This window comes from Micromesistius poutassou (genome assembly GCF_964030765.1).
Source record: "Micromesistius poutassou genome assembly, chromosome: 5".
In the NCBI taxonomy this organism is placed as follows: domain Eukaryota; kingdom Metazoa; phylum Chordata; class Actinopteri; order Gadiformes; family Gadidae; genus Micromesistius; species Micromesistius poutassou.
In genome coordinates this window covers 16,273,609-16,299,209 of record NC_140275.1, presented here as the reverse complement: position 1 = coordinate 16,299,209, position 25,601 = coordinate 16,273,609, and the positions used below count along the sequence as shown (strand labels likewise).

General features: G+C 40.4%; 1 protein-coding gene across 2 annotated transcripts in view; it reads left to right on the top strand.

Annotated features, from left to right (window-relative positions):
• Window positions 1–25,601, top strand: part of ipo11 (importin 11) — a 129,806-nt gene that overhangs the window by 51,616 nt on the left and 52,589 nt on the right. For both annotated transcript variants that reach the window (XM_084468326.1, XM_084468325.1), the window contains exons 14-22: window positions 803–850; window positions 2,437–2,542; window positions 8,389–8,515; window positions 11,600–11,633; window positions 11,804–11,844; window positions 11,982–12,098; window positions 13,839–13,952; window positions 16,835–16,950; window positions 19,283–19,359. In XM_084468326.1, the coding sequence (XP_084324452.1) occupies window positions 803–850; window positions 2,437–2,542; window positions 8,389–8,515; window positions 11,600–11,633; window positions 11,804–11,844; window positions 11,982–12,098; window positions 13,839–13,952; window positions 16,835–16,950; window positions 19,283–19,359 (780 nt within the window). The remainder of the gene's footprint in view (window positions 1–802; window positions 851–2,436; window positions 2,543–8,388; window positions 8,516–11,599; window positions 11,634–11,803; window positions 11,845–11,981; window positions 12,099–13,838; window positions 13,953–16,834; window positions 16,951–19,282; window positions 19,360–25,601) is intronic.

Genomic DNA, 25,601 nt, shown 5'->3' with positions numbered 1-25,601 from the left:
GACAGCAACCTTTCTACCCCTTGTGACTATGATCACAGCCACTAACAACATCACCATCATTGCTGTCTACTTATTATGTCCAGGCCAAATTAGCTGAAACTGTCATAAAAAACACAGACTGCTCCCACAATTACAGGCTTGCTTCCATCAGCCGTTACTGAAAGGTCGGAAATGGCTTCTGTTCATGCGAGGAAGTCTGCCTGATTGGATAGTTGAATGGTAGAGGAGATATTGATTTTGAACAGGGATACAAGAACAAAGCATCCCCTCACACAAATGCGGAAAGCAACCCAAGGTTACTGATGAGCATGTTAGCATGGCACCACATCACTAGGCTATTGGCAGGCAAGCACAGTTCTTTGATACAAACATTACAACAAAGAAATGTATCTGCCAAATGGAATTGGGGTTTTCATTAGAGGATATTTAAATAGCTCTCTTTACGTTCCTTTTAGAGTTTGGTTCGATTCAAATTGGTCAGACTCCTACATTCATTCAGGAGCCCGGTACTTGGTTGATAAACATGAGAAACAATTACCTATTTTGTAGAGGTGAGGAAATTAGCTTTTAAAAGAGTTTTAAAATCATGTGATCTGATGTTCTGTAAAATAAGTCCACCTATTTGGTCCTGCGTGAACAATGGCTAGAATAACCAAGGAGCCGGTTATAATTCAAGCACCAAGGTGGCAGCTTGTAATGTTTTTGACATAATTTGAAATCCTCCTATAGCTCGCCACACTGGAAAGTTGATGTGATGAATACGTTGTTTATGAATGAATAAACGCAATCTGTCTCTTTCCAGGACCGACCAATGTGGAGGATCCCGTTCAGTTGCTGATGAAGGATGCAGGTGAGTGAAGGGCTGGCCTCTTTATGATGTGAATTCAAACCGATGAGGAGCAAGACGTGAGACGGGTGTATGTTGTTACACAACACATTCTTTCTATGATCCATTCTCACCCTGCGTGTCATTCTCTTTTCTCACTCTTCCCTTCACACTCTGTCATCAACTTCTCGAGTCCCCCCCCCCCCCCCCCCCCATCCTCTCTCCCTCCCTCGTCCTTCAGTACTTCGACCCCTGCATGTCCTGGTTACCCCTCCGGAGATCCATGTGGGCTACCCAATCATACCACAGGATTGTGTTGGGGTGCTCAAATGATCTGTTAAAGGGCTCCTTCCAAGAGAGTGCTCAACACTTTAATTGGGTATCAAAAACCAAAACAAAGAACAAATTGAAAAAAACAACTTATCTTTATCAACGGCAAAGCCTCTAGACCTCTTTCTTTTTTTGAGCAGCTGTTTAAAAACCCTACACTTGAATTGCGTTAATACCAAGAATTCCACAAAGTCATTAAAAACAAATCTCGGGTACTTAAAGAGGTAGTTCAGGATTTTGGACATCGGGTCTCATTTCCAAGTGAGCCAGTGTGTTATTTATCATTGGAGACTGTTTTCAACACTTTTCATTCAGTCCTTCTAGTTGCAGAAATCGCTGGTGCTAGGCTAGCGCAAGTTGAGGGGAACTGCTAGCCTGCCAATAAAAACAGTTTTACCCACTCCCGGGGCAAACCAATTATAATGTCTGACTATCGATGTAAATGTCTGTGTTGATAGAATAGTGTTAGAAATAAACTTCGCCTTGCATCGCATTGCATTTAGTTTATAATCCCTGTAGTTGGAAGCAAGCTACGGCAGCGGCGGGCTGATATTATCTGGAGTGCGCTTCTCCGTTTACCTTCTGCTGTAGTGAATTGGTTACTTCACCGGAGCAGTGAAATTCCGCCGCTGCTGAGAAAGTAGTCCCCCAAAATGTAATGTGATCATTGCGATACAAGGATAGTTTTATTTCTAATATTATTCTATCAACACAAGACATTTACAACAATAGTCGGGCATTATAATTGGTTTGCATCGGGTGTACTTTGGAGTGGGTAAAACTGTTTTTATTGGCAGGCTAGCAGTTCCCCTCGAGTTGCGCTAGCCTAGCACCAGCGATTTCTGCAACTAGAAGGACTGAATGAAAAGTGTTAAACGGTCTCTAATGATAAATAACACACTGGCTCACTTGGAAATGAGACCCAATGTCCAAAATCCTGAACTACCCCTAAGAAAACGAGGAGGGCTATAGGAGGGCTATTTTTATTGAAATGACTTTTGAAACTTTTGAAACGTTATCCCACTGCTACAGAGGCACTGTTCTGTCTGTCCTCACAGTGCCTCATCCATACATCCATTTGTCAGAGTAAATGAGAGGGAATATGTATGAGGACTTTTCTCTGGGTCCATATCTTGTTTGATCATTCCCCTTAGACTGGATGAACTGCACATGCACGCATGCATGCATGCACGCACACACATACACGCACACGCACACATTCGCACAATTACTTTGGCTATTTGGTGTTGAATTTGTGACTTGGTGTATTATCTCCACAGTGTACAATGCAGTGGGCCTGGCAGCGTATGATCTTTTTGACAACGTGGATTTTGACCAGTGGTTCAAAAACCAACTTCTAGGGGAGCTACAGGTCAGCCATCACAGGTAGGGTTAAAAAAATGTCAGATTGTCTGATTGCTGCTACTGCAACGTTTTTACAATTTTAATTTTAATAGGTGTGTATCCACTACACATCCCTGCAAGATAATTAACATTTATCTGTTATTTATTATGAAATAAGTGATTATCTTTGCTTGCAAGTCGGTGTCACATTTGTAGCACTGTGTTTATTCTAATGCTTAAACTGTGAAAATACCTCCCAGTTAAGTGGCTATAATTGGAAACTATGGGAACCTTGTTGTATTGAATTGCAATACAAGTACAAGTAATTGAATGTGATTGCGCATCTATTCGACCTTTGCAAATTGTTCGTCCATAAACAAATTAAATCCTTGTACCGTCACGTAAAGATTGTAACCTCGGGCAGCCTTTGCTTTCTTCTGCACCCATTCTGTACAGTTGGAAGCAGATTACAAATTAAATACGCTTTTTCCGGAAACATGAAGTAGGTGCAAACTGATTTAATATACAGTCGGCTCATCAACCAAATGAATTACAAAATATTTAATATGGGTGAATTGTTTGATCGGTTATGCCCAAAACACATTTTAAGGGCTGGTGGTTATGTTCAGAAAGTTACAGGACTTCTTCCGCCGGAGTAAAAAATACAGTAGTGAAAAAACAATGTGAGCGGTGAGGGGTTTGATCGGCCGAGGAAACACACCCACGGTCTCACACTCAGACAGACCTATCACCCCTTCAAAGCCATCAAAGGATATGGCCAGGGGCCCCGGGTTCGGCTCGCCACTCGGGGGGGCGAAGGACGGTGACGCCATGAAAGGTGTGCTGATGTCAGCGCGTCTGTCACCATGCATCTCCTCACACATCATCGTCCAGGTGGGAGGAAGGTCACCCACCCACTCATTAAGTTTGAGTCCTTTTCCTGTTTGTTTGTTTTTTTATTTTTAAGGGGGGTAGGCGAGGTGAACCTCTCATGGTAGATCCCAAACACTCATTGTTCCAAACTACAAGGCTGACTTCAGTCACCCCCCCTCCCAACCCCCCCTCCCAACCCCCCCTCACTGTTGTGTTTCTACCTTTTCTACAAAGGTTTTATCCCATGTTTGTTGGTTGGTATTGTATCATAGGAACTGGGCACACTCTCAGGGAGCTCATTTTGAGGAACGGCACCCAATGGCACAAGTGGAGCATTTTTGCACAGACTTCCTCTTACGCATGGAGACAACATGGTGCTAACAGTGTGTCAAGGTACACATTCATTAATGGCTACTACTAGCTCAGGAAACAAACAACAATAATTGTGACATTATATATTATATTACAAAAAGTAGTAACAAGCATTTTAAACATCCAAGAAGGCATACGGTTGAACACCTGCCATAGCAATGCCAGAATTCAACTGAAAATCATTAATATAAACAGTTGAGGATTCAAATACGTCCTTAGCTGAGTAAGGTAACCCTTTATGTGCCTCCCCGGCCATATTACTGCTTTCATTCACCACACAGCTGTACCGGCAGTGATCCGGAAATGTTTCTAGGTCTTGTGACTGTGTGCATATTTGTAGTATCAATCCCTGTCACCTGACCCAATACAGGATTATCTTTCGGAACAATTCAGGGAAAGACTGTATGTTTTGAAAGGGGCTTTGCTGTCTTTATACAGCAAACTGATATATTTTTACAATATGCCATCATCGTCCTTTAGGCCAAAGAACCTTTGGTGAGAACAGAGCTGAAATCTGTCTGCAGATTGTCTGGACGGTGTATACCACAGGGTGACAATGTCCACTTTAGACACACCATAGGAATTATAGCCGGACGTTCCTCCATTTAACAAATGGAAAATTCCATCTTAATTTGTGTAGACAAGATGGCATTTAGAGAAAATGTTGCTTCCATGATGAGATATTTTTGTAGTAAAACAAGGGTTGCATGGGAGGAAATGTAGTGGGAATGTGATTTGGATCAACCTCGATTTGATGGGAATGTGACAAAATATGCTATCTAGCTTTTGAAAGGCTGTTGAAAGCTTTACATGAAGAGATTAAGTCAACTGTAATAGCCCTAAATCACTATTATATAATTGGTATATTAATATTTTTTGTTATGCCTTGTTAAAAAGGTGAATAATATAAGTTTGGAAATTAGCTGACAAGTTCAACAGTTTATTTTCATTTCATGGTTGACCGCACAATAAATAAATATTTTTTTCTGATTACTCAATGGACTTGTTTACAAAATGCAGTGTCTGGCCATATATAATCTGATATTGTGTCAAACGAAGCATGGACTTCTGTGTGGATTCAGTCCCAGCTAGTCCTTAGGCGAGGGCAGGGTATACACTGAGCACAGTTGGTAAGGTACTTCTAAAGCATTTGTGACCTGGGCAGGTACCCACACCAGAAAGTGCCCTCCTTTTGGCATCTGCCACCAGCAATATTCCAAGAACTTGGTTTCGCTAGCAAATCACATTTGGATCCTTCTGGATCCAGCTCCATTCAGACACTAGAGCTTGAATCGGTGCTGAAAAGTGGAGCCAATAATTCTGTCTGAACGTGACCCAAAACTGCACCTCGCTAGCTTTTATAAGCCCAAAACCCAAGCCCCATCCCAAGTACGAGAGGGGACCAGACCATTGTCTCCTCTTTTGATGGTGATGTGATGCAGCCAGATTGGCTACCAGTGATCTGGCTGTGTGACAGGCTGTGAAAGCAGCGTCGCCACAGACAAATAGGAGGTGAGAGGTTAGCATTACCTGTCAGTGAACCAGCAGCTCTTCATAGCTCATGATTAGCTCTCTGTGGAGGGATTTTTTTTTTGTTGCTGGACTGGTTGGCACCTGGCTTTCCTGGGTTTCATCCTAGATCCCTGTGGAAGGAAATTTATAGCGTGATGTGGCTGTCTGGCTCCTGATACTTTTGGGTATTATCAGTTGAACCAGGACAGGACTTAGAGCAGCGGTCCAAGCTTATGTGTGATTCTGAGGGTATCCATCTGGTATGAGGTAATCACTAGGAGGGACATAGGTATGTCCGTGCCCCCCCCCCCCCCGAGTAAACATTTGTTGTGTTCATTTCGACTTGAGCCCTCTGAATGATTGCCTGTTATTGTTGTGCATTGGAGCCAATGTTTAAATATTAATGCCCACGTCTTTCCCCATTATGTAAGCCTGGCATGTATTTATGAGCCCCATATTCTGAAAAATGGCCTTCTCTTTGACACATGTCACTTTCATGTGCTCTCTTGAATGTTCCAATTACATTTTGTTGGCCGCTGTGCGAGGAGTAATGCACAGCGGCACTCGACACTAGCATCCATTCCAACACACTGTACCTGTGTCGGTTTTTCACACTTACATTTCTTCCATGCCTCTTGTCAAACAGACTCTTACACCTTGAGTCAAACCACCAGGGCATAGAACTAGATGGATGGAGAATCTATTACATGTTGTGGTGTTCTACTTATAGATCATTGCGGGAGGTGCATGACTTCGCCTGCGAAAATTCTAGAGCTGTACTGTCTTATCGCTTATGTTTTGCTATTGTAATTCACTAGATTTGCCACAGAACCAATATGTACTCTAGCTAGCTCTAACTAGCTAGCTGTCCCTCATATTTATTTGGATGCGTATGTGTGTATATATTCAAGTATATTCACACAACTTACAACACAGCCTTTATTTTGAGGTGTGTGTGTGTGTGTGTGTGTGTGTGTGTGTGTGTGTGTGTGTGTGTGTGTGTGTGTGTGTGTGTGTGTGTGTGTGTGTGTGTGTGTGTGTGTGTGTGTGTGTGAGAGATTCTTTGTTTTGGCAATTGTAATATCGATTGCCTATTTTCACTTAGCATGAGCTTTAATGAAGCAACACATTTTTGATTAATTGTTTTTCCCTGAATAATTCTGCCACAGTAACCAACTTTTTGAGGCTGATGGTGTTCCTATATCTACACAACTTTTGTTTGTTTGTCAGTGGAAAACTGATTAACTGTGAAATTGAATACATACATGTATATCAACTGGGGCATATCATTTACACACTGTTTCATATCATTCTGAGGGAGGTTTCATAACTCATACCCACAAGCAGGCCCTGGTGTAGTGGCTCCTGCCCTCAATTAGAACAATAGTCTCTGGTTGTTGGCTGAAAGTCATCCTGCTGTTGACAGAGATACACTACATCACGTATGGGGTGTGTACTATTCAGCTTTTGTGGTAATTTTGTTGGAAATTTAGGACAGTGAAAAGAAAGAGATAATGGTGACAAGGCAACAGTCTCTGTAGATGTCTGGGTCCTTGAACATGCAGATAGAATACACTATTAATATCCATTGACAAATAGGATTTGATTTGTATTAAATTGGAAGGTCATGGAGACATTCCACGCCCGTCCCCGTACCGTTTTTTTCAAGATGGAAGAGCGATTGTGTCTAGGCCTGCATCCAGACCTCCAGACCAGTTGTATATATCGTATATATCCCCGGCATGTCTAGGGCTACATGGCGTGTCCTGATAAGCATATTTGTCTACTAAGGTAGAAAATGGTGATAACCTGTCATGGGCAATATCAGTGCTTTGTGTATCAGCCAATGAAAGGTTCCTGCTCAGTGGAATGCTTTGGCAGTTTGCCTACAACCATTGCCCACTGGCACCAAAAAGCTCATCGGCACTGCTGTGCCCACGTTTCAGAGCTGGGACCTGACCATAGGCCTGTCTATGGCCCCCATTAAGGCTTTGCAGCACGCCATATTGGTTTGTCCACCTTCATTTGCTTTTGAAAGTTATGTGGCGCTGGCTTGTTCACTGCTATCTGTGTTTGAGTTCATTAGTACCAACATGTGCTTTTAAGGAAATGAGTTTCTTTGTCCAAGAGGCATTTCCCATGAAAAATAGAGTGAAAAAGAGTGATTGGCATTCTGGATATGCTGTGCTTTGCCTTTTTTGACAAAGTTTAATGTACAGTCTTGTTGGCACGCTCGCCTATAAACTCCTGGGAAGACTTTCCCAAGTGTAAAGGTTAACGGTTTAATCTATAGAGTGCCCGACAACATCACAGTATAAACCATGCTTTCACACGCACAGACGCACGCTAAGACAGTTCAATTTCTTTTCCTGTCTCTAACATCAGAACGTCGGCGTGTAAACATGCATGAGTGATGTTTCCTCTGTTTTTGCTCGCATTTCAAGTCGCTCATCCGCCCTCCCCTTGCCTAATCTCACGCTACAAAGTCATTTAGAGTACATTTAAATGGGAATCTCTGCTGCTTTGGGGGGACTCTAATCGTTGGTGAACACAGTGTTTGAGATTGGTTCTAACGTTGCGGAGTAGCGTCCGCATGCAAGTGGGACGCATCAATGCGGTTTGCTCCTTTAGATTCTAAATTGCACTGCAATCTCCATCAGACACCCGTTGTGATGAATGGGAAGATGCAGCGAGGAACGAAGGCACACATTTCCATGTGTTAAAGAAAAATCCAAATCCAAACTCGGTCATATTTGCTGGTTTCTTTCTTTGGTTTCCAATCACATCACGTAGATGTGATTGGAGCATCAGCTGCTTCATTTGTCTACATTAAGATAAGGGGGGGCCGTCAGACACATCGGAGGATGTGTCTGTGTAATGTCTTCTCTGCCTTCCAGAACTAACTGACGACCTTCACTTTGTTCTCACCTTGCTATTTTCCCACTTAATCTACATTTACCTCTCATCCTCCTCTGTTCGTGTTCTCTCCCTCCTGTCCATTTTTCCTTTTGTTCTCGTCCGTTGCTCTTCATCCATTACTCTTTTCTTCTTCCTTTGTGTCACATTTATGACGCTCTTACTCACACTTCCCCCTCATTCCACCTCTCTTTCTCCTCACCCCTCTCCCCCAGGTACAAGCTGATCCGGAGGCGGGTCATCTGGCTCATAGGCCAGTGGATATCTGTGAAATTCAAATCCGACCTTCGACCTCTACTCTACGAAGTCATACTGAGCCTCATGCAGGACCCGGACCTGGTGGTAAGTTAGACACAGTAAGAGTACTGTACTCGCATGACCTGAATCAGACGACCCGAATGAATTTAACCAGGACAGCATTCATTTACTGCTCCCAGGTGTGCTGCATCAGCTAGGACCCAATGACTATACTGTATAGATGTACTTCTTGGACTTTTGATGGGGTTGGCTGTTCGGTCTTGCCTGATTGCTTATCATTAAGTGTCTCAGTATCATGTGGGCCATGTCACTATAAGAAAAAATGACTCCATGACAAATGTGTCTTCTGTACTTCCATGAGAGTGGTAAATGGGATTGATTATCCCCTCTACTTTACTTTTGTCACTTAAATCATGAACAATTGCTTAATAAAGAGAGGGTTTACATATGTCTATCTAAAAATGCCATTAAAATATTTAATGGCATAACCTGGCAATAATAGGAGAAAATACACACTGGCCGATACCATAGCTTCCATTACGTGGAGTCACAGATCAAAGATGTCACTCTGACTCACCTGGTACAACATGCTGTTGTACTAGGTCCCCATGCGGTCCATGTTTACGACAGCACATTTTCCTTTCCAGCAGATTTTGTTGTCATTTTTTTTCTTTTTTGACAGAATCTTTTTTTAAGCTCTCCTGTTGAGTGCCATGTTTCCCTCCTTTTTTTCTCTCTTTGGGGTGGGTTTTGACATCCGTGGGAGGAGTGGCTGTTTACTCGAAAGTTGTGTTAAATTGTCAGCTCCCAGTTTCACGCTGCGATTCCACCCAGCCAGCTTTGCCCCACTTTCCCCTCTTTCCCCTCGCATTCAGTCACCTTCTGTTCCCCCAACACGCTCTGCTGGAGTGAGAAGTGTGCTCGCAGGCTTCTAAGGCAGATTTATTTATGTCCTGTGAAAAATGCTGTATAGATGAATGGTGTACATAACCAGCTTGACGGCTTTTATAGAAATTGAAGAAATTGGATGAATGGCTATAGAGGTTATAACTAGTGTTGCGATCAACCAAAGAAAATCTTGGTCGTCTGAAACTCGACCAACTCTATGACCAGTCGATGGGGAAAGTTAAATATTTACTTCTAGATTACCTTAATTGATCACAGTGCTCTCTATTCTACCTGGTAGCCTAAATATCACATTTGGAGGAAGTTTCAAAGTCTTTTGTTTTCCTTTTTAAAGGTCCAATGACATTAGGTGTGAGTGTGAATAGCTGTTACAAGCCGTTTTTAAAAAAACATCTAGGTGGACACGCCCACTTTTGATGTCAGAAGAGCCAGATTTTCAAAACGGCTTGTAACGGCTAATCACACTCACACCTGGTGGCATGTCATGGGACCTTTAACAAAATGCTGCCACACCAACGACTTACTTGACAGTGTAAATTTGCCATGTTAATATTCAGTTAGTATACTAGCAGTCATCCTTATTTTGGGTGAAGTCAAAGTTTGGAAAACTGGGGTGTTTGACCTCTTGTCTTGTCATTATAACATAATCTACATAGCCTAATATTTTTATTCATAATTAATGCTATTTCTAACACGATATAGCCCTATCACTCAAAAATTTAATACATCCGTCTGCATAGTCCCTCCCAAAAATAGTTTTCTGCTGTAGAATATTTCTGTAACGAAACACTAAAGAAAGAGTATTTGAACAGCAGTTGACATTAAGTTTGGATTCAAACTTTGTCCTCATCTTACAGCGAGTGAATAAATAGAATCAAATAAATAGAATCACTTAATGCAAAGTATATGCACTCTCATCAGCATAGTAAACGACTCATTATTCCACATCAGCTCGGCCCAAGGAAACCGGGGCTCAGCCCTCGACTACATCAAAGCACTTTTCTTTCCATGTTTGTCCAGAGGCGGTGCTGAACAAAGCCCCTTTCAGCTTGAGGGAGGGGTGAGGGAAAGGCTCTGGTAAATGGAGGGAAACAGAGGGACTACTATTGGCTTGATATAGAAACAGTAGCAGAAGGCTTGGGGTTTCACATTTCAGAGAAATAAATTGTTTTTATTTTTATTTTTTTTGAGCCTGTTGTTTAATTCGAAGTTAATCGAAAGATGAATATGACTTGACGGAAAATGTTTTTTTAAATACTTACAGCCACCGTGCTCTTGCTCCTATGTTGAAACATGTCATGCATTATACTATAATTGGTGATGGATTTGATACAAAGTGTTTATGTGGCTGTTCTAATGCTGTTTACGCTTTCCATCTGTTTCAATACACGTGAACATATCAATTATTATTTTTGTGATTCTATAAAATTTGATAGCAATTTCTGTTTACTCTTTTCCAATAACATTGCCCCTCACATTGTGAACCTTACATTTTTGTATAAAGGGCAATATTTATTGTTTCATTGTTGCTTTTAATGTGTAAAAGCATACCACCTGATGGCCTGTTCAGATCGCTGGGAATTATGGGGAAAACATTTTCGCGACGTTGGAAAGTTCTCGTGAACAACACCTCATGACACTCTGATGATTCTACTTCCTTTTAGCAACTGGGGCAAGGGTTTTGAATGAGTGAATAAATGGCACATCAATCTTTAAACCCCATTTCCCTCTAGGGGTAATATTTAAGCTTCTAAGGAATAACAATCTGTAATAATTTAGTAAATAATATATGAAGCTAAATAAAACGTTATCAGTGCAGATTTAAAACAGACTAAGCAAGAGCAAAGCAAGCCTAAACAAGGTTTGCCTGGTCATGTTTTGAATGACAAGGGCCTCATGTAAAATACTGGGGCTTGTTTGTAGGGCTACCCTTGTTAATCCCAATACCTAGAATATAATAAAGAAAAACTTTCCAAACTCATTAATTAAATTCCTTTGCTTTTAAACCTTTTATAAACGTAAACCTGGATAACGCTTGTAGTGAGGCATGAAGCATGCATATGCAATTATACTACTGGTATATACTTTGAACCTTTTGGTACGTGGTGCTCAGTAAAGCTTTTCCAAGGTATTATAATTATATATTTGATAGTTTTTTTTGTTTGCTTTGTTCTATGGATGCAGGTAAAGCAACAAACAAATGAATGATTTATAATTCTTATTTAATATTTAGTATTCCTCCTTTTTGTTATGCTTTCACAGGTGCGGATCGAGACCGCCACTACTTTGAAGCTCAATATCCTTTGCAAATATAACAAATCAATAACCCATTATCTGTTTTGATCTGATGTAGAAATCTGAATTACTTTCACCAAATGTAGGGGAATAAACATTTCACCTTCAATACCTTGCTGTACTCTCTAAACAGACTTCAAATCCACTTTACTTCCCTTAACACTTCATCACCAGTCGACGATTTTGAATTCAGGACTGAGCAATTTCTTCCAGTGAGTATTTTCACACAGTTCAACACAGTTCAACAAAATAATAGGAAAACCAATGGGGAGTGTGTCTGTGCAGCGAGCCCCAAACATGAAGTATTTTCCCTCATCCGCTGCCCCTCTCTTCCCACATCTCGCCGCAGTACTTGGAGTCAATCTTTGGGCTGCTCTTCCAGTTGCTGCAGCAGGTGACGGAGTGCGACACAAAGATGCAGGTGCTGCATGTCATCTCCTGCGTCATCGAGAGGGTCCACATCCAGGTAGGCTTTAAAAAACTGAAGGAATCCAAATGGGGACTGTAACTGAGGGGGGTGGGTCAGAGGGAACCTGGAGCTCAACATGCTTATTATCAGCTTACGCACCTCATACTGCTTAAGACCAGTGCTGAACTAAATATGCTTTGGGGAAACATGTTGACCTTGGGAAATATGTATTACTTTGTGCAAAAAAGAAAGTGTAAATTAAATGGAATCAGTTGATAAATTACATGAATCGTTCATCTCCCTGGGGGGGAATGTGCATTCAATTGTGTCCAACCACTACATTGGGCACAAAGCAATTATACAGACAAGAGACTGGCACAGAGTTTGTTTATTTGGTCCTCCTTCAAAAAACATTGATGGTTGTGAAAAAGCCATCCAACTGTTTGCACGAGTTCCTTTGTCAGCCTCTCCAATAGTTTAGTCTGCCTGCCCGGCCTTTGTTTTATTTACTTTGCCTTCTGCCCAGTAACTTTTTCTGATCCACTTAACTGCCGTCCCATGAATTTGACCTTCTTCTTGACCCCCTTCTGGCTCCTTCACGTTGTTTTTATAGCCTTCTCTTAAATTATCCTCAGACTCAAATCTGTCACCTAAAATGGCTTTCATCCTCCCAAACTGTCAGTTTAGTTAGCTATCCTCTTGTCACTGGTAACCGGCTAAACTTCCAGAAGTCAAATTAATATTTCATCTCAAGAGATTTTTGCCCTCCCCGCAACACGCTCACCAGAGATAAAAAGAAGGCAGCACTGGAGAAAGCTCAAGTGATGAAGCCATGGATGGATCATGAGAGCAAAACAAACATGATTGCACACACACAGGATTTATGTCCGTCTGGATGGGCTTGTTGCGCTCTGCAAGATAGTGTAACTGTTTTCCACTATGCTATAAGCTCACATTTTTGGGTATCGCGTTGTCATTTGGTTTTCTGCTATCTCGCCATCTCGTAATCGAACAAGCCGTGCAAAGTGTTATGGTTTGGATGAGGCTTAACCAGTACCAGTTAGCAATGACTGTAGCAGACAACCCTTTAAGTGTTATCTCTGAATAGTTGTGCTAGTTGATAATGGGTGATAATGGCCTGATTAATCTACACACATTCATAGTTTTTTGTATTAAAACAGTGCTCTGTAACAAAAATATTACTTAATTACTCCTATTTTTCTATTATGTATGTGCATATGTATATACATATGCTGACTTATGATGGATGAACTGCTATCATGGAGATTGCACTGTATATTCCAATAATATGTCCTCTGGAAGTTTGAATGTCTTTTGGGAAGAACTGAGCTAATCTAATAGCTGTCGTCATTTTGGTGCATTTTAACATATTTACAATGGGTATTAGCAGCTGCCGTAATCAATCAAAACGGGGCCCAAGTAATAAATATGCTCACGACGCATCAGGGAAAAATGCTTTCTTACATATTTAAAGGCCCCCTAATTTACCACCATGTGTGATGATGATTAGCTATTACCGGCCGTATTATTGACCCTCGCACAGTTGAGAATGACTACCATGATTAATGATGGGTAGATCAGCAACAACATCAACATCACACCTGCTGTTAAAAGATGGGCCCTTGATCATTTCCTCAGCCTTGTTGTTTATGTTGCAAACATTCAGACATATGCACACTGGTCCTTGGCTGCAATTAGTAGTTTGCTTGGTGAGACACTTTAGTGTGAATGTGTGTGAATTCTATGTGTGATTTCTGTTTTTCTTCTCTGGATTAGATCCGGCCATACGTAGGCTGTCTGGTGCAATACCTGCCTCTGCTCTGGAAGCAGTCTGAGGATCATAACATGCTGCGCTGTGCCATTCTCACCACCCTCATCCACCTTGTCCAGGTAGGGACACACACACACACCTACATGCACACACTGACAACACACCCACAGTCGACTCAAGTACATCGTGAGGATGTAATATGTTTGTGTGATGACACAGTTGTTTCTCTGTAGTCGGAACATGGTGGTCAAAGAAGAGTTTTCTGATGTTGCCCTTTCATAACCAGAAAAGGCATCTGTTTCTGTGGTTCTGTTGGAATGGTGGGTTTGGGATTTGAGGGGGAAGGAAGATACATAGAGAAAAGCCTCATAAACACAGTGCCAGTGCCTTATTCACAGTGCATTTGAATGAATAACTGGCAACTGATGAAAATATCTTTCTGAAAATGCAACGCAATTGATGTAAAAAGGATATGTAAAAAGTCGATGGATTCTTTATACGTTTTTTTTTTTTTTATGTTAAGAGTTCAAAATGGAGTGATGAAAATAGTCTGGCGGGCATGTAACAAAAGGCTAAAATAAAAAAATTAAAACCAAATACTATTTCACTTAATATACACAATTTGGGTCTTTCTCTCCAACCCACCCGAGTAGACGGCTCTGGTTCTGGGCATGGACTCATTGGCTAGACAATTTAAAGTTACAATATGCAGTCCAAATTCACAATACGGCAGAGAGAAGTCTCTGCCCGCCCCCTCCTCCCCAGACTTGAAGCTCACGTGGGTTGCCAGGTTGATGACAGATGATGAAAGAACACGAGCACAATGCGAGCCGAGCACATCGTATATATTTTAAGACGAGCACAATTATTTATTTTTGACAATGACGAGCGGTGGCAAGTTGATCAGCTAATGTTTTTTAGTGTATGTTTGCAATTTATAGGTCGGATAGAATCTAGTACATTCTCAGTTGAAGGAGGCTGTAGCATTGTTGTTGGAGCAGCAAGTATTCCGACTTGGGATGTATTCTTATCTCTGATGACTTATCATTGCCATTATATGATTAAGTTAAGTACATTAGTTACATACAGCTCTTTTAGTGTCCTGTGTTGTAGAACGCTACTCCATTTTTTTCCGAATAGAGCTGGACAAATTGAATTGAATGACCCTTCTCCCCTCACACCCTAACCCATCACAATTGGGTACCATTATGGCCATGAAAACCTGGAGCCATTCCCTGGCTGTATGTCTGCCTCTTCTGTTCTTACTAGCTTTTAAACAAAATCAATCTAAATAAATCAACATGTCTACCGTTTTCTCTCTCCGGTTAGATTGCCGCAACCTCAAATAGTTATAATTGCATATCATTTAAACGGTAAAACAAAACAACAACCAGTGACATAACATGCCATTCATTGCAGCATTATGGCTGCTGCTGTAAGGCAAGGCAAGGCAACTTTATTTATATAGCACTGTAGATAGTAAGGAGCAGCCACTTCGGGCTCCTGTCAGAAGTAACGCTATTTAAAGCCAAGACAATAGTCCTGGTTAAGTTCAGACATGGCAGCAGCATCACAAATTGTTGTTAGTCAGTCAGTAAATGTGATAAACACGTAGAGGTCTAGGAAAACCCAGCCACTACATGAAACGACTGCATCAACGAATAACTGACACAATAGAAAGGCAATGGGAGCATCTCTAGAAAACAATGAAGATAGAATTTGCAATGCCCAGTTATTTGCATAATTATCACTCCGATGTTCCACTGAACAAAAACAAGACAGAAATACCCCCAGGCAGGAGCTCCACTCCTCTGGACAGCACTGAGCCGATCCCACTGCTCAGCGCCTGCATGTGGGCAGCTGCTGCTGCTGGTTCACTCGGCAGCCAGCACACGCAGGACCCGGCACTGCCAACTCTTGAGACCAAAGTGTCAAGCCATTTGGCTGAACTGTTTGCATGCTAATGCAATGTCTTAAGTGCCAGGTTTCAAGACCGTTTCAAGTGTAGTAAGAAAAAGGTGTTCACATATTTGAGGTATAGGTAGGTGGAGAAAGAATCTCTTTTCAACAACCCCCATTTTTTTTGTACTTGATGGACACTGTGTATGTGTAAGAATGAATGAATAGTCTATATGACCTGAGATAAACTGTTCAAAGCAACCTAGGTGTTGTAAGTGGTGGTTGACGGAGACAACAGTATTTTAAATAGTTATGTTAAATAGTCTTAACTGCCGTTGGAACGGAGGTCCTTCAGAAGCGCTCTTTGGTAGGGTGTAGCAGTCTGACGCTTAAAGAGCTGCTTAACGCCACCGCAGTCTCTAGTAGGGGGTGAGAGGGGTTGTCCATGATTAACATCAGTCTGGCCAACATCCTCCTCCTCAAGCACCTTCTCAATGGATTCTAGAGGGCAGGCCAGGACAGAGCTAGCCTGCTAACCAGTTCATGTGTATGTATGTGTTCATTTTTAATGAGAAACAAGGTGTTAAGCAGTATTTTCCATTGTATAATTAAGGAAAGTTCATTGCTGCTTACCTTATTTCATTGCCAAAAAGTTTGAATATATTCAATATGTACGCAAAGTTACCAGAATGAGTTAGTTTTTTTAATTTTAATTGGAAAGTATTGAAAAATAGTATGGACCAGATAACCGCTTTCGCAATTACATGCAGATATTTTTTAACAAAATGCAACAATTGAGGTCATGTCATTAATCGTGCAGGTTGAGTATAAATGTGATTTATTGTACACACACACACACACACACACACACACACACACACACACACACACACACACACACACAGAAGCAGAGAATGACTGGGCATTGTGTCAGTAAAGGTTGAGTTTCAGGTGAAAGATTTAGCTACAATCTATAGAAAAATATGTTCTGAGGCAGTAGAGCAATTCATGCGACAGAATGAAACGGGTCCACACTTGGTGATTTTTAAGTGTTTGTGTTGCATTTTCATGCTGTGATTGTGTTTTTCGTGGTTATTCGCAGGGCCTTGGGGCAGAGAGCAAGAACCTGTATCCCTTTCTTCTTCCTGTCATCCAGCTGAGCACTGACGTGTCACAGTCTCCACATGTATACCTCATGGAGGATGGACTGGAGCTGTGGTAGGAGCATGCACTCTTACACACACACGCACATGCAAAAAAACTAGCAGGAAAAAGTAGATCAAAAAACGTGATTCCCCACCCCATGCATGATAAAAAGGATGTTAGATGAAATCTCTAGCCACGGTGAAGCCTGCAATATATGCCTAACACTAAATCCAATAACTACGTTCTTGACGCATCCCCATGCGTGCAGAGTATGGCTAGAATTCTCAACAGCTTTAATCAATATTATTTGTTTGTTTCTATAACTATACTGGCCTCATTTAAAAGGTAAATTAAGGTTAAATCACTGCGCACAGCAGCGATTACAGTTTGACAATATTCACTTGCAGAACAAAATTACCTGTTGAAAAATACCAGATTCTTGTTCACTGGACATTGTTCAATATTTCACACTATTATATTGATGATATTGATATTTGACATGGTATTTCCCTATCAAGGACAACGTGTGGCATTCTGGGAAACGTGTGAAACATTGTCCTATGTGTAAACAAGACTAATCTGAAATAAATCTGGTCTCAATGAGCTACTGAGATTAGGATTTTTAAAAGGGAATATTAATATACGTATATACGTTTAACTGAATTCAGCATATAATTGTGTTCGTCTGAAACAGACCTATTATATTAAATATCTCAAATATATCAATCACATTTTACATCAAGCTAAAAGATGTATTGAATACAGTGCGTGTGTGTGTGTTGTCGTTTCGTCTACACACAGCCATTTGTACAGAGTAGAGTTCTCAACTGCTTGATTCATTATTGACTTTGACGATATAGCCTATCAAACTAAATAATTGTGTTCCGGGGACATTGATTTACCCCCCAAAGGGTCCCTTCTCTGGGGTTATTACTTTCCCAAAGTACAGGAACTTTGGGGTTAGGGCTTGCAGCTCTAAACATACGTGCTGTACGTGAATTTCGGTTGTAATCTGTCGGTGTGCAATTGTATCTCAAAGAGTTTTGTTTTGGATATCAACTTAATCCAAAAGAGTGATAGCTAGCTATAGTTATCGAACATGGAAACAACCTCAATAACTAACATCTCCGAAACCGATGAATTAAAGATGCATACCCACATATCATAATCCCCCTCATCCGCAAACTGAACCGGAAAATGCCGCGAACAGATTTTTTTTTAGTTGACTCGATTTTGTTGGTCAGATTTTTCTCAAGTATTTCTCCCTTTGTCATGTTCTTTATTCGTTATATGCCTGATGTAAAAGGACCTTGACTTGCTTAACTTTTGTGGGCCTTTAGCCTCTGGAGGAAACGCAGGCAAGGCAGGAACCTTTGAGTCCCTTGTAATGTCCATCCCGGGACTAGAAGATTCTGGTCATTTGGGTGGAAACGCATAATTTATTTTTGGAAAAGCGCTACATCTTCATACACGCAGAGTAGACTTCACAACTGCACGATTCGTTACTATTCGTTCTTTAATAGGATTCTGTAATTAAAAATGTTTGAGTCATTTTTTGGATAGGCTTTAATATAATACAACACAATAAGTGTGCTTGTTGTTGTGTTGGACACATAAACCCATATGCACAGAGTAGAGTTCCCAACTTTCATATATTTTTCACTTGGTAGCTAGATAGATGCATCTTCCAAACACAGGACGCAGCTTTAGGTTAAATAATGTCTGTCAGTCTGATGTCTAAGTAAACAGTTTATTCTCAAAATAAAATTAATCAGCCACACCAATAAATAGCAAAAACAAGATACTTTTATTTTAAATATATTCCTGCACTTGGAAATCAAATCAAATAAGAACACACATTGCCTTTTTTTGTGTAAGGTAGGTTTGTTTCTGCGCATGTATAGTTATGTATAAAGCCTAGTGCATGTGTATACATATTTATATTTATGTGCCATGCAGGCTGTCGGCAAACCAGGGTTTCTTATGCGTGTACTGCAAACTGTGAAGCATGAAGTGCATTTCAAACATTTTATGAAGTCTCATCTGCCACGAATGCACATATTTTTACCATGATGACAGTAAACAGGACTGGTTTTAGGAAATAAGGGCTGGCCTTGGCCTATGTTAATGAATCCAGGCACATATAATATAATTGCTATATGCATACTTGTGATGAAGGATTTTTGTTGAAACCTTGAGGGAAATGCAACGGGACATTGAGTTTGATGTTATCTGTGCTTGTCCTTCAAACCGTTGACGTAAATGTTCAAACATATTTTTGCCTTTAATTCTCGGATGTTTTCAAATCCTTTTCATTCACCCACCTGTTATTTTTCTCCACCTCCTGCTTGCGTTTCCTGGTTCATCCTTCATATTGCCTTTGCCTCTCTTCCTCTCTATGCAGGTTGGTCACGTTGGAGAACAGCCCTGCCATCACCCCGGAGCTACTCAGGATTTTCCCCAACATGTCAGCCTTGCTTGGTGAGCTTGCAGTGTGTGTGTGTTTGTCTTCGTCTGAAATGTTTCATGTACGCAACATATTCGCTGGTGTGTTTGTGCGTGTGTCTGTGTTTTGCCAGATGTATCATGAAGCACCTTACAGAGTTCCAGTGATTACTAATACCAGAAAATCCTGACCTTATTTAGCACCATTCTCTATTAAGTACACCATGAGGTCCACAAAGTTTGTCGTTGTTTTACCTAACTCCCCTTTCTCTGATGTTAATGTTGCACATAGTGCAGCACCATGACAGAACGAACCAGTTCCAGGGATTGTAACCGGATCAGTCACTGCCATTAACTTTAATGTGCCTCCCAGTGACCTTATCAGGCAGACTACTTCTAATTTTGTTTGCCTGCTTAATATGCAAATAAGTATGTACAACACTTTCATAACAGCTCTTGTAGCGCCCGTGTTCAAAGTCGATTTAGGCAATTTAAGGTAAGCTCAATATGTTGACAGTATTCTAGTTGTGTGCCGTGTTGTGTGCTGTGTGCCGCAGGATGCCAAAAATGCAGGATTAAGCTATTTCATTTGACCTACGAACATGCGGCTTGTCCTTTGAAAGGGTTAAGTGGTTTCCAAAAGTGAAGTTAAAAAAGTTGGCATGCTAGCTAATGTAGTCCTGTATTGTCATGTTAAATGTACATGGTTTATGTAATGTGGTTTGAAAATGCAACCGGAAAAACTTGGCTGACATAAATCACAGAAGTTGCTCTAACGTCACTTTGAGGCTGGATAGCTGTTTGTCTGTGGATTGTAGCTACCAGTTGCAGGTTAAACGGAATTTGATGGATTATATATCACAGGCCTGGAGCTAAGGGACTGCATATTTGGTGGAGGGTGTGCAATTTTGTGTTTCTGTGTATGAGTAGATCGCCATGCACAATCAGTTATTATTTGTTAGTTCCTAGTATGCATAATTAGTACTCCTAATTAAATTGGAAATTTAAAAAGATTTAGATTGAAGCTGCAGTGATGACTGCAGTGATTTTAGGTAAAATATTCACAATATCAGCTGATACTGATAATGGCTTATTGAGATTAGGTATCAAACATATTAAAGGTCTCTTAAATAGAGCAATAAATCTTACGGTAGGCTATTGTTGAAAAAGAAATAGGCTACATCAAGTGTTTGTGTTGTAATGTCATGGTCTCAAGGCAAGCGCCTCATCATTTAAAGACAAAGCTTCAAGAGGATAGCCCCCAAATTCCAGCCACGCCGAGTAAGAGTCCAGCCAGGCCAGTGTAGAATAATTGAAGAAGGCCAATGGTGTACTATGCAAACAACTGAGCAGAATTATGAAATATTATAAAATATATTAATATTATAAAATAACGGTACGATTAGAAGGAAGGTTGAATGAAAATGACAGACAAATAGATTAATAAATTGGAATGGGCTTCAGTAAAGGATGAGAGGTTGGATCTGTGAAAAGACAATCATTGGTCAAATGTGTGTCAAGGTACTATCTGGTCATTTTTTTATTGTATTAGTTTGGGATATTTAAAATGTCACAAGCTGCATAAAGTATTATAATTGTGATATAGTAATTAATAGTTGATTTACCGAAACAACTAATCTTAATGGTTCTCAATGAGTCGTTACTAAAAATAAGCACTCACATGAATTTCACAAATGAAAGTGTTGCATTTAAACTCATAAAAACACTGTAGGGGTGTTACAAATGCTGTGGTTTATAAATTAACTTGCTTTAACTGACAGTTTGAAAAGCTGTCAACTTTAAATTAGCTATTGCAAAAATCTCAGTCAAGTGGTGCATTGAAACTGACTGAAACAATGTGTTTTTTTTCTTTTTATATTTCTGTTAACTGACAGTTAGCAAAGCCTTCAACTACACATTATTAAGTCAAGAGTAATGAGTGTTGGCACCATGCAGTGGATATGTCAATCTGCTCTGGTCCATGAAAAAAGACCTCCAAGTCTACCCAAATGCACTCTGCTCCAACGACCCCATAAAGATTGAACCCTTTATTTCACTCAGGTAGGCGATTCTACAAAAGAGATGCACAATCGATTTTCATTGATCTACATGCAAACTCCCTGAGAGTGCATTAGTGCAATATAGATTTTAATGAGACAAGGGAATCTGAATGTAATGTGTGACAGAAACTGCAGTTATTCAAATTAAAGTAACAATTAACATCGTACATTAAATAAGTTCACATGATTTTGACTAACACTAATATAAATGTTAATTTGTCAGGTACATGGTCCCATAATTTAGCAAACAATACCACATCACATTATGATACATTACCCTTGTCACTCCAATGACAAGACTACACTGCAATGACAAAGACTACCTGCAAGCCCTAAAAGAGATGGGTGATATTGAATTATAATTAGTGTTCATTTATGACCATAGGCAACAACGACATTAAGAGCCACTGAGGGACAGAGACTATGTGAGAAAATGCTGCATGAAGATAAAAGGATATATATTATTTTAATTTGGCTACGGATTTAGCAGATTGTTCTACCAGTTGACATTTACATTTACATTAAGGGCATTTAGCAGAAACTTTTTATCCAAAGCGACTTACAGGAAGTACATTTTTCAGAAGAAAGAGAAACAACAATATATTTCTGTCTGTACAGTAAAGATGTTCATAGAAACAAGTGCCAAGCCCTTACAATTGCTAGGTTAACCCATTCCCTTTATGCAGCAAGATAGCTAGGATAAAATGCTACACAATGTATAAGTACTATGTTTAAGTGCCAGTTGAATCGCATAGATGCCTGCTGTGCTGACTAACTGCTAGATGACAGTTATTATCGTAGGTCTTGACTTACCTTCTGTGATGTCAAACTCTGAAACCTCCTTCTCTCCCGTTTAGTCACCAAACTACAGCTTGCGTGTCTTTTAGATGCCAAGATGTAAATTACCGCTCTCCTATACAACCTGTCAACAAAACATAACGTTTTTGGTCGACGTTCCATCAGTCCATCTTGGTCTCCAGACCTTGATGGAAGTGGGCTCAATATATATATACTATATTTTGAGACCCAGTAATGTTTTTCCTTGTATAATTAGTTACTCTTTTCAAGGCCATCCAATCAGAGAAAGGAATATTATTCCTGCCCGGTCTCATTTAAAAAAACTTTCCAAATTAATCAAGATTGTCATGCCATTTTAAAAAGTAACGGCTACTGAAGGCTTGAAGATATTTGAGTACAACCAGTACAATCAGGAGCGTGCACAGGAGTCAGATGGTAAAGACTCAAGTAGTGCTCCTCTGTATGTTTACTGTTAAGTACGATTTAGCTTTCATGCTTACTGCCAAACATGCAAAGATGCATACAGTGGCATGCATCTGTGTACATCCCCAATTAAAAAGTGCAGGTGAATACCTCTTCAGGGCTGTCGAATATTCTGCCTTCTGGAAAAAGTGGCTGTATTTGGCAGGTTTTCATGGAATTCCTGTTGGGTTGTTGTACATTGTTACAATTGTCCAAATTGTGTTGCTGGATAGTCATTAGTAATAATTAAAACTTTGTTTTGCTGTATTTTTCCTATTGTCACAGAAATTAAGCATTCAATTATATAAATAAAAATTAATACAGTAAAGCAGTACTTTTTATACATATATTGTTGTCGATGGCAATCATATTTGGTATATTGAACGGATTGATATACACTACATGTGGTTTATTTGACTTATTTTCCCTGTTCATCCATTCAGCAAAGTCAGACATTGGAGATGAAGACACAGGGGGGTTTTCCTTTTCAACTTTCATCTTTGAAAGTTGTCATCTTTGCATGAGAGGGTATTCATGCATTTTTGCCACTTAATTGATTCCCATGCGGAGCCTCTGTTTCATCTTCTCAAGACATGATGACTCAACCATGACTTTTCAAAGATCTGGACAGGGTATACACCACAGGGAATTTCTTTATTGCTTCATCTTTCTCGATGGGATCCCTTCCGGCCATGTTGCTGCCATGTTTTACAAACACTGTCCTCTCTATGCAAAGGCCAAGCAAACATCTCAAGCCTTTTTCCTTATGTTATGCTGCAGGTGTGCTTTGATAGTACTTGTTCAGGAGGGATGAGTTAATTATGGCCATAATGTAGTTAAACCATTAATACGCCTTGCATGGACCCTGGCTCTTTGCTTCCCAACTGAGGGTGATCTTTCCTAATGTATATATTAAATACAGAATTGTATAAAAGGGCAAAAGTTCTCATCTGACACTTTTCACTGGAAAATGGACTTGGACTCCTAAATATATTTAAAGCCGATGAAAATAAATCAGTGTTGATCTAATGTGAAAATAGATGCAAATGCCCATTGCATTACAACACTAACATTTCAAACTAATTATTCATTGGTTTGGCATTTGTGTGCTAATCTGATTAAATATTTAAGCACTTTTAGAGTACAGGTTTTGGCAAAACATTAATTTCCCATTTTTATATGCAAAACAGCTTTTGCACACATTTTCTACCTAAACGCATGTGACATAGCAGATGTTGCTTTGGGAGATGACCAATATCCGAGCAGTATACACAACATTTTATTGCTGTGGAACTTAATCTCACGTTTCAGTCTGTGCCAAAGGCAATGCAGAATAAATTAGTCTTAACGTTTTTTCAATATTTGATAGTTAACAGTAGTGATGGCCTACTACTCCGCGGGTGATAGTGCATGAACATGCGTTCAGAGGTGTTCGATTCACAACTAGAAATGTGTTCTTGTAAACACTGTGCTATGTTAAAGTTCTCCAACAATGCCAAGTTTTACAGTAAAGATTGAATTTATTCCAATTAGTCAAACTGATGCCGACATGGATTATTTTTTTCAGTGAATAGAGTGTAATTGTCACAACAAAAATGTGATCGGCTGAGTTGTTGGTACTCATTTTTACAATGTTGTGAAGGAAGGAGGAAGAACGCCTTATCGACTTTGTTTTGTATTACTCAACCTCTCTAGGCTCTAGAGGCACAATTTGATTCATATTTGCTCCTGTGGATATTTCCTTTCCCGACCCTGATACCTTGCACATATCTTGGTTCATACGAGGCGGTTCTCCAGAGGATATTGCAATGTGCACATCTTATCAGGGCTGCAAGTAAGGGCAGTGGTGGCTGTATTGGAAAGGATGAGGAGGAGCAGTGGGGTCAGTGGTGCTGGACAGATGTTGGCAAAAGTATATGCATTGAGCTTTCCTTTTTGTCGTTATCCTAATAATTAATGCGAGCAGTTGATGAGGATCAATGTTCAGGGTTTTTATTCATGCAATCACTAACGTGCTGACTTGTGTCGAGAACCTATTGGAGGTCACCGCTGATTGTCTCATTCTGAGTTTCAGCCTGTTTTAGTGGTGAAGCAGGGCAGCTAGGGTAAGTGGTGGTTAGTGGTGTAGAGGCCTGGGTTAGTGGTGTAGCGGGCTGGGTGGGTGGTGTAGCGGCCAGGGTTAGTGGTGTAGCGGCCAGGGTTAGTGCTGTAGTCGCCAGGGCTAGTGGTGTAGTGTTGTGGATAAAACCCACAATCTAATACTCAAAATACGAGAGTGTCGAGAAGGACTAGGGTTGAATGATCAAGGCTTTATTGGCCCTGCACAGAGTAACAACATCACATGAGTTGGTTTGCAAAGAACTCCCGAACGGTCTTCAGCAAAAAGTGGTTGGTTCTTTACTGGATAACTCTTTAGGGAACCATTAAAACATATATTGTTAAGCAAGTGTCTTGCTTAGTTAGTTGTGGTCCTTTTACCCCACTGCAATCCATACTCATACTTTCATTAAATGCCTTCTGTAACACCCCATTGTCCCCCAATCATCGATCGGTAAGAAGCTCAGCTAACTGAAATGATTTATATTGGGCTCCTCTGCCAGCATTGATGTATCTGGATTATGTGTGTGGAAACGCGGGTGTTCCTACCCTGGAGATTGGTGGCAGAAATCAATGCCCTCGATTGGAACATTTAAGGTGTGGCTCTAGTACTTACATTAGCCTTGTTTGGTCTGTGCAATAATTGCATGTACATATTTGACATACCTCATGTTATTCTACAGAGCTTTGTGCTAATTTATATGAATGATTTTATATCTCATGTCGAATAGCGGGATTCCCTGAATGGAATTGCTTGCATGCGTCCAGGCACATTCACACAGTGACACTGATGCAGCCGTCTTCAACTTGTTAGTGTTATATGGTCAATAATTGCATTTCCCAGACCACCTATCTCATTCT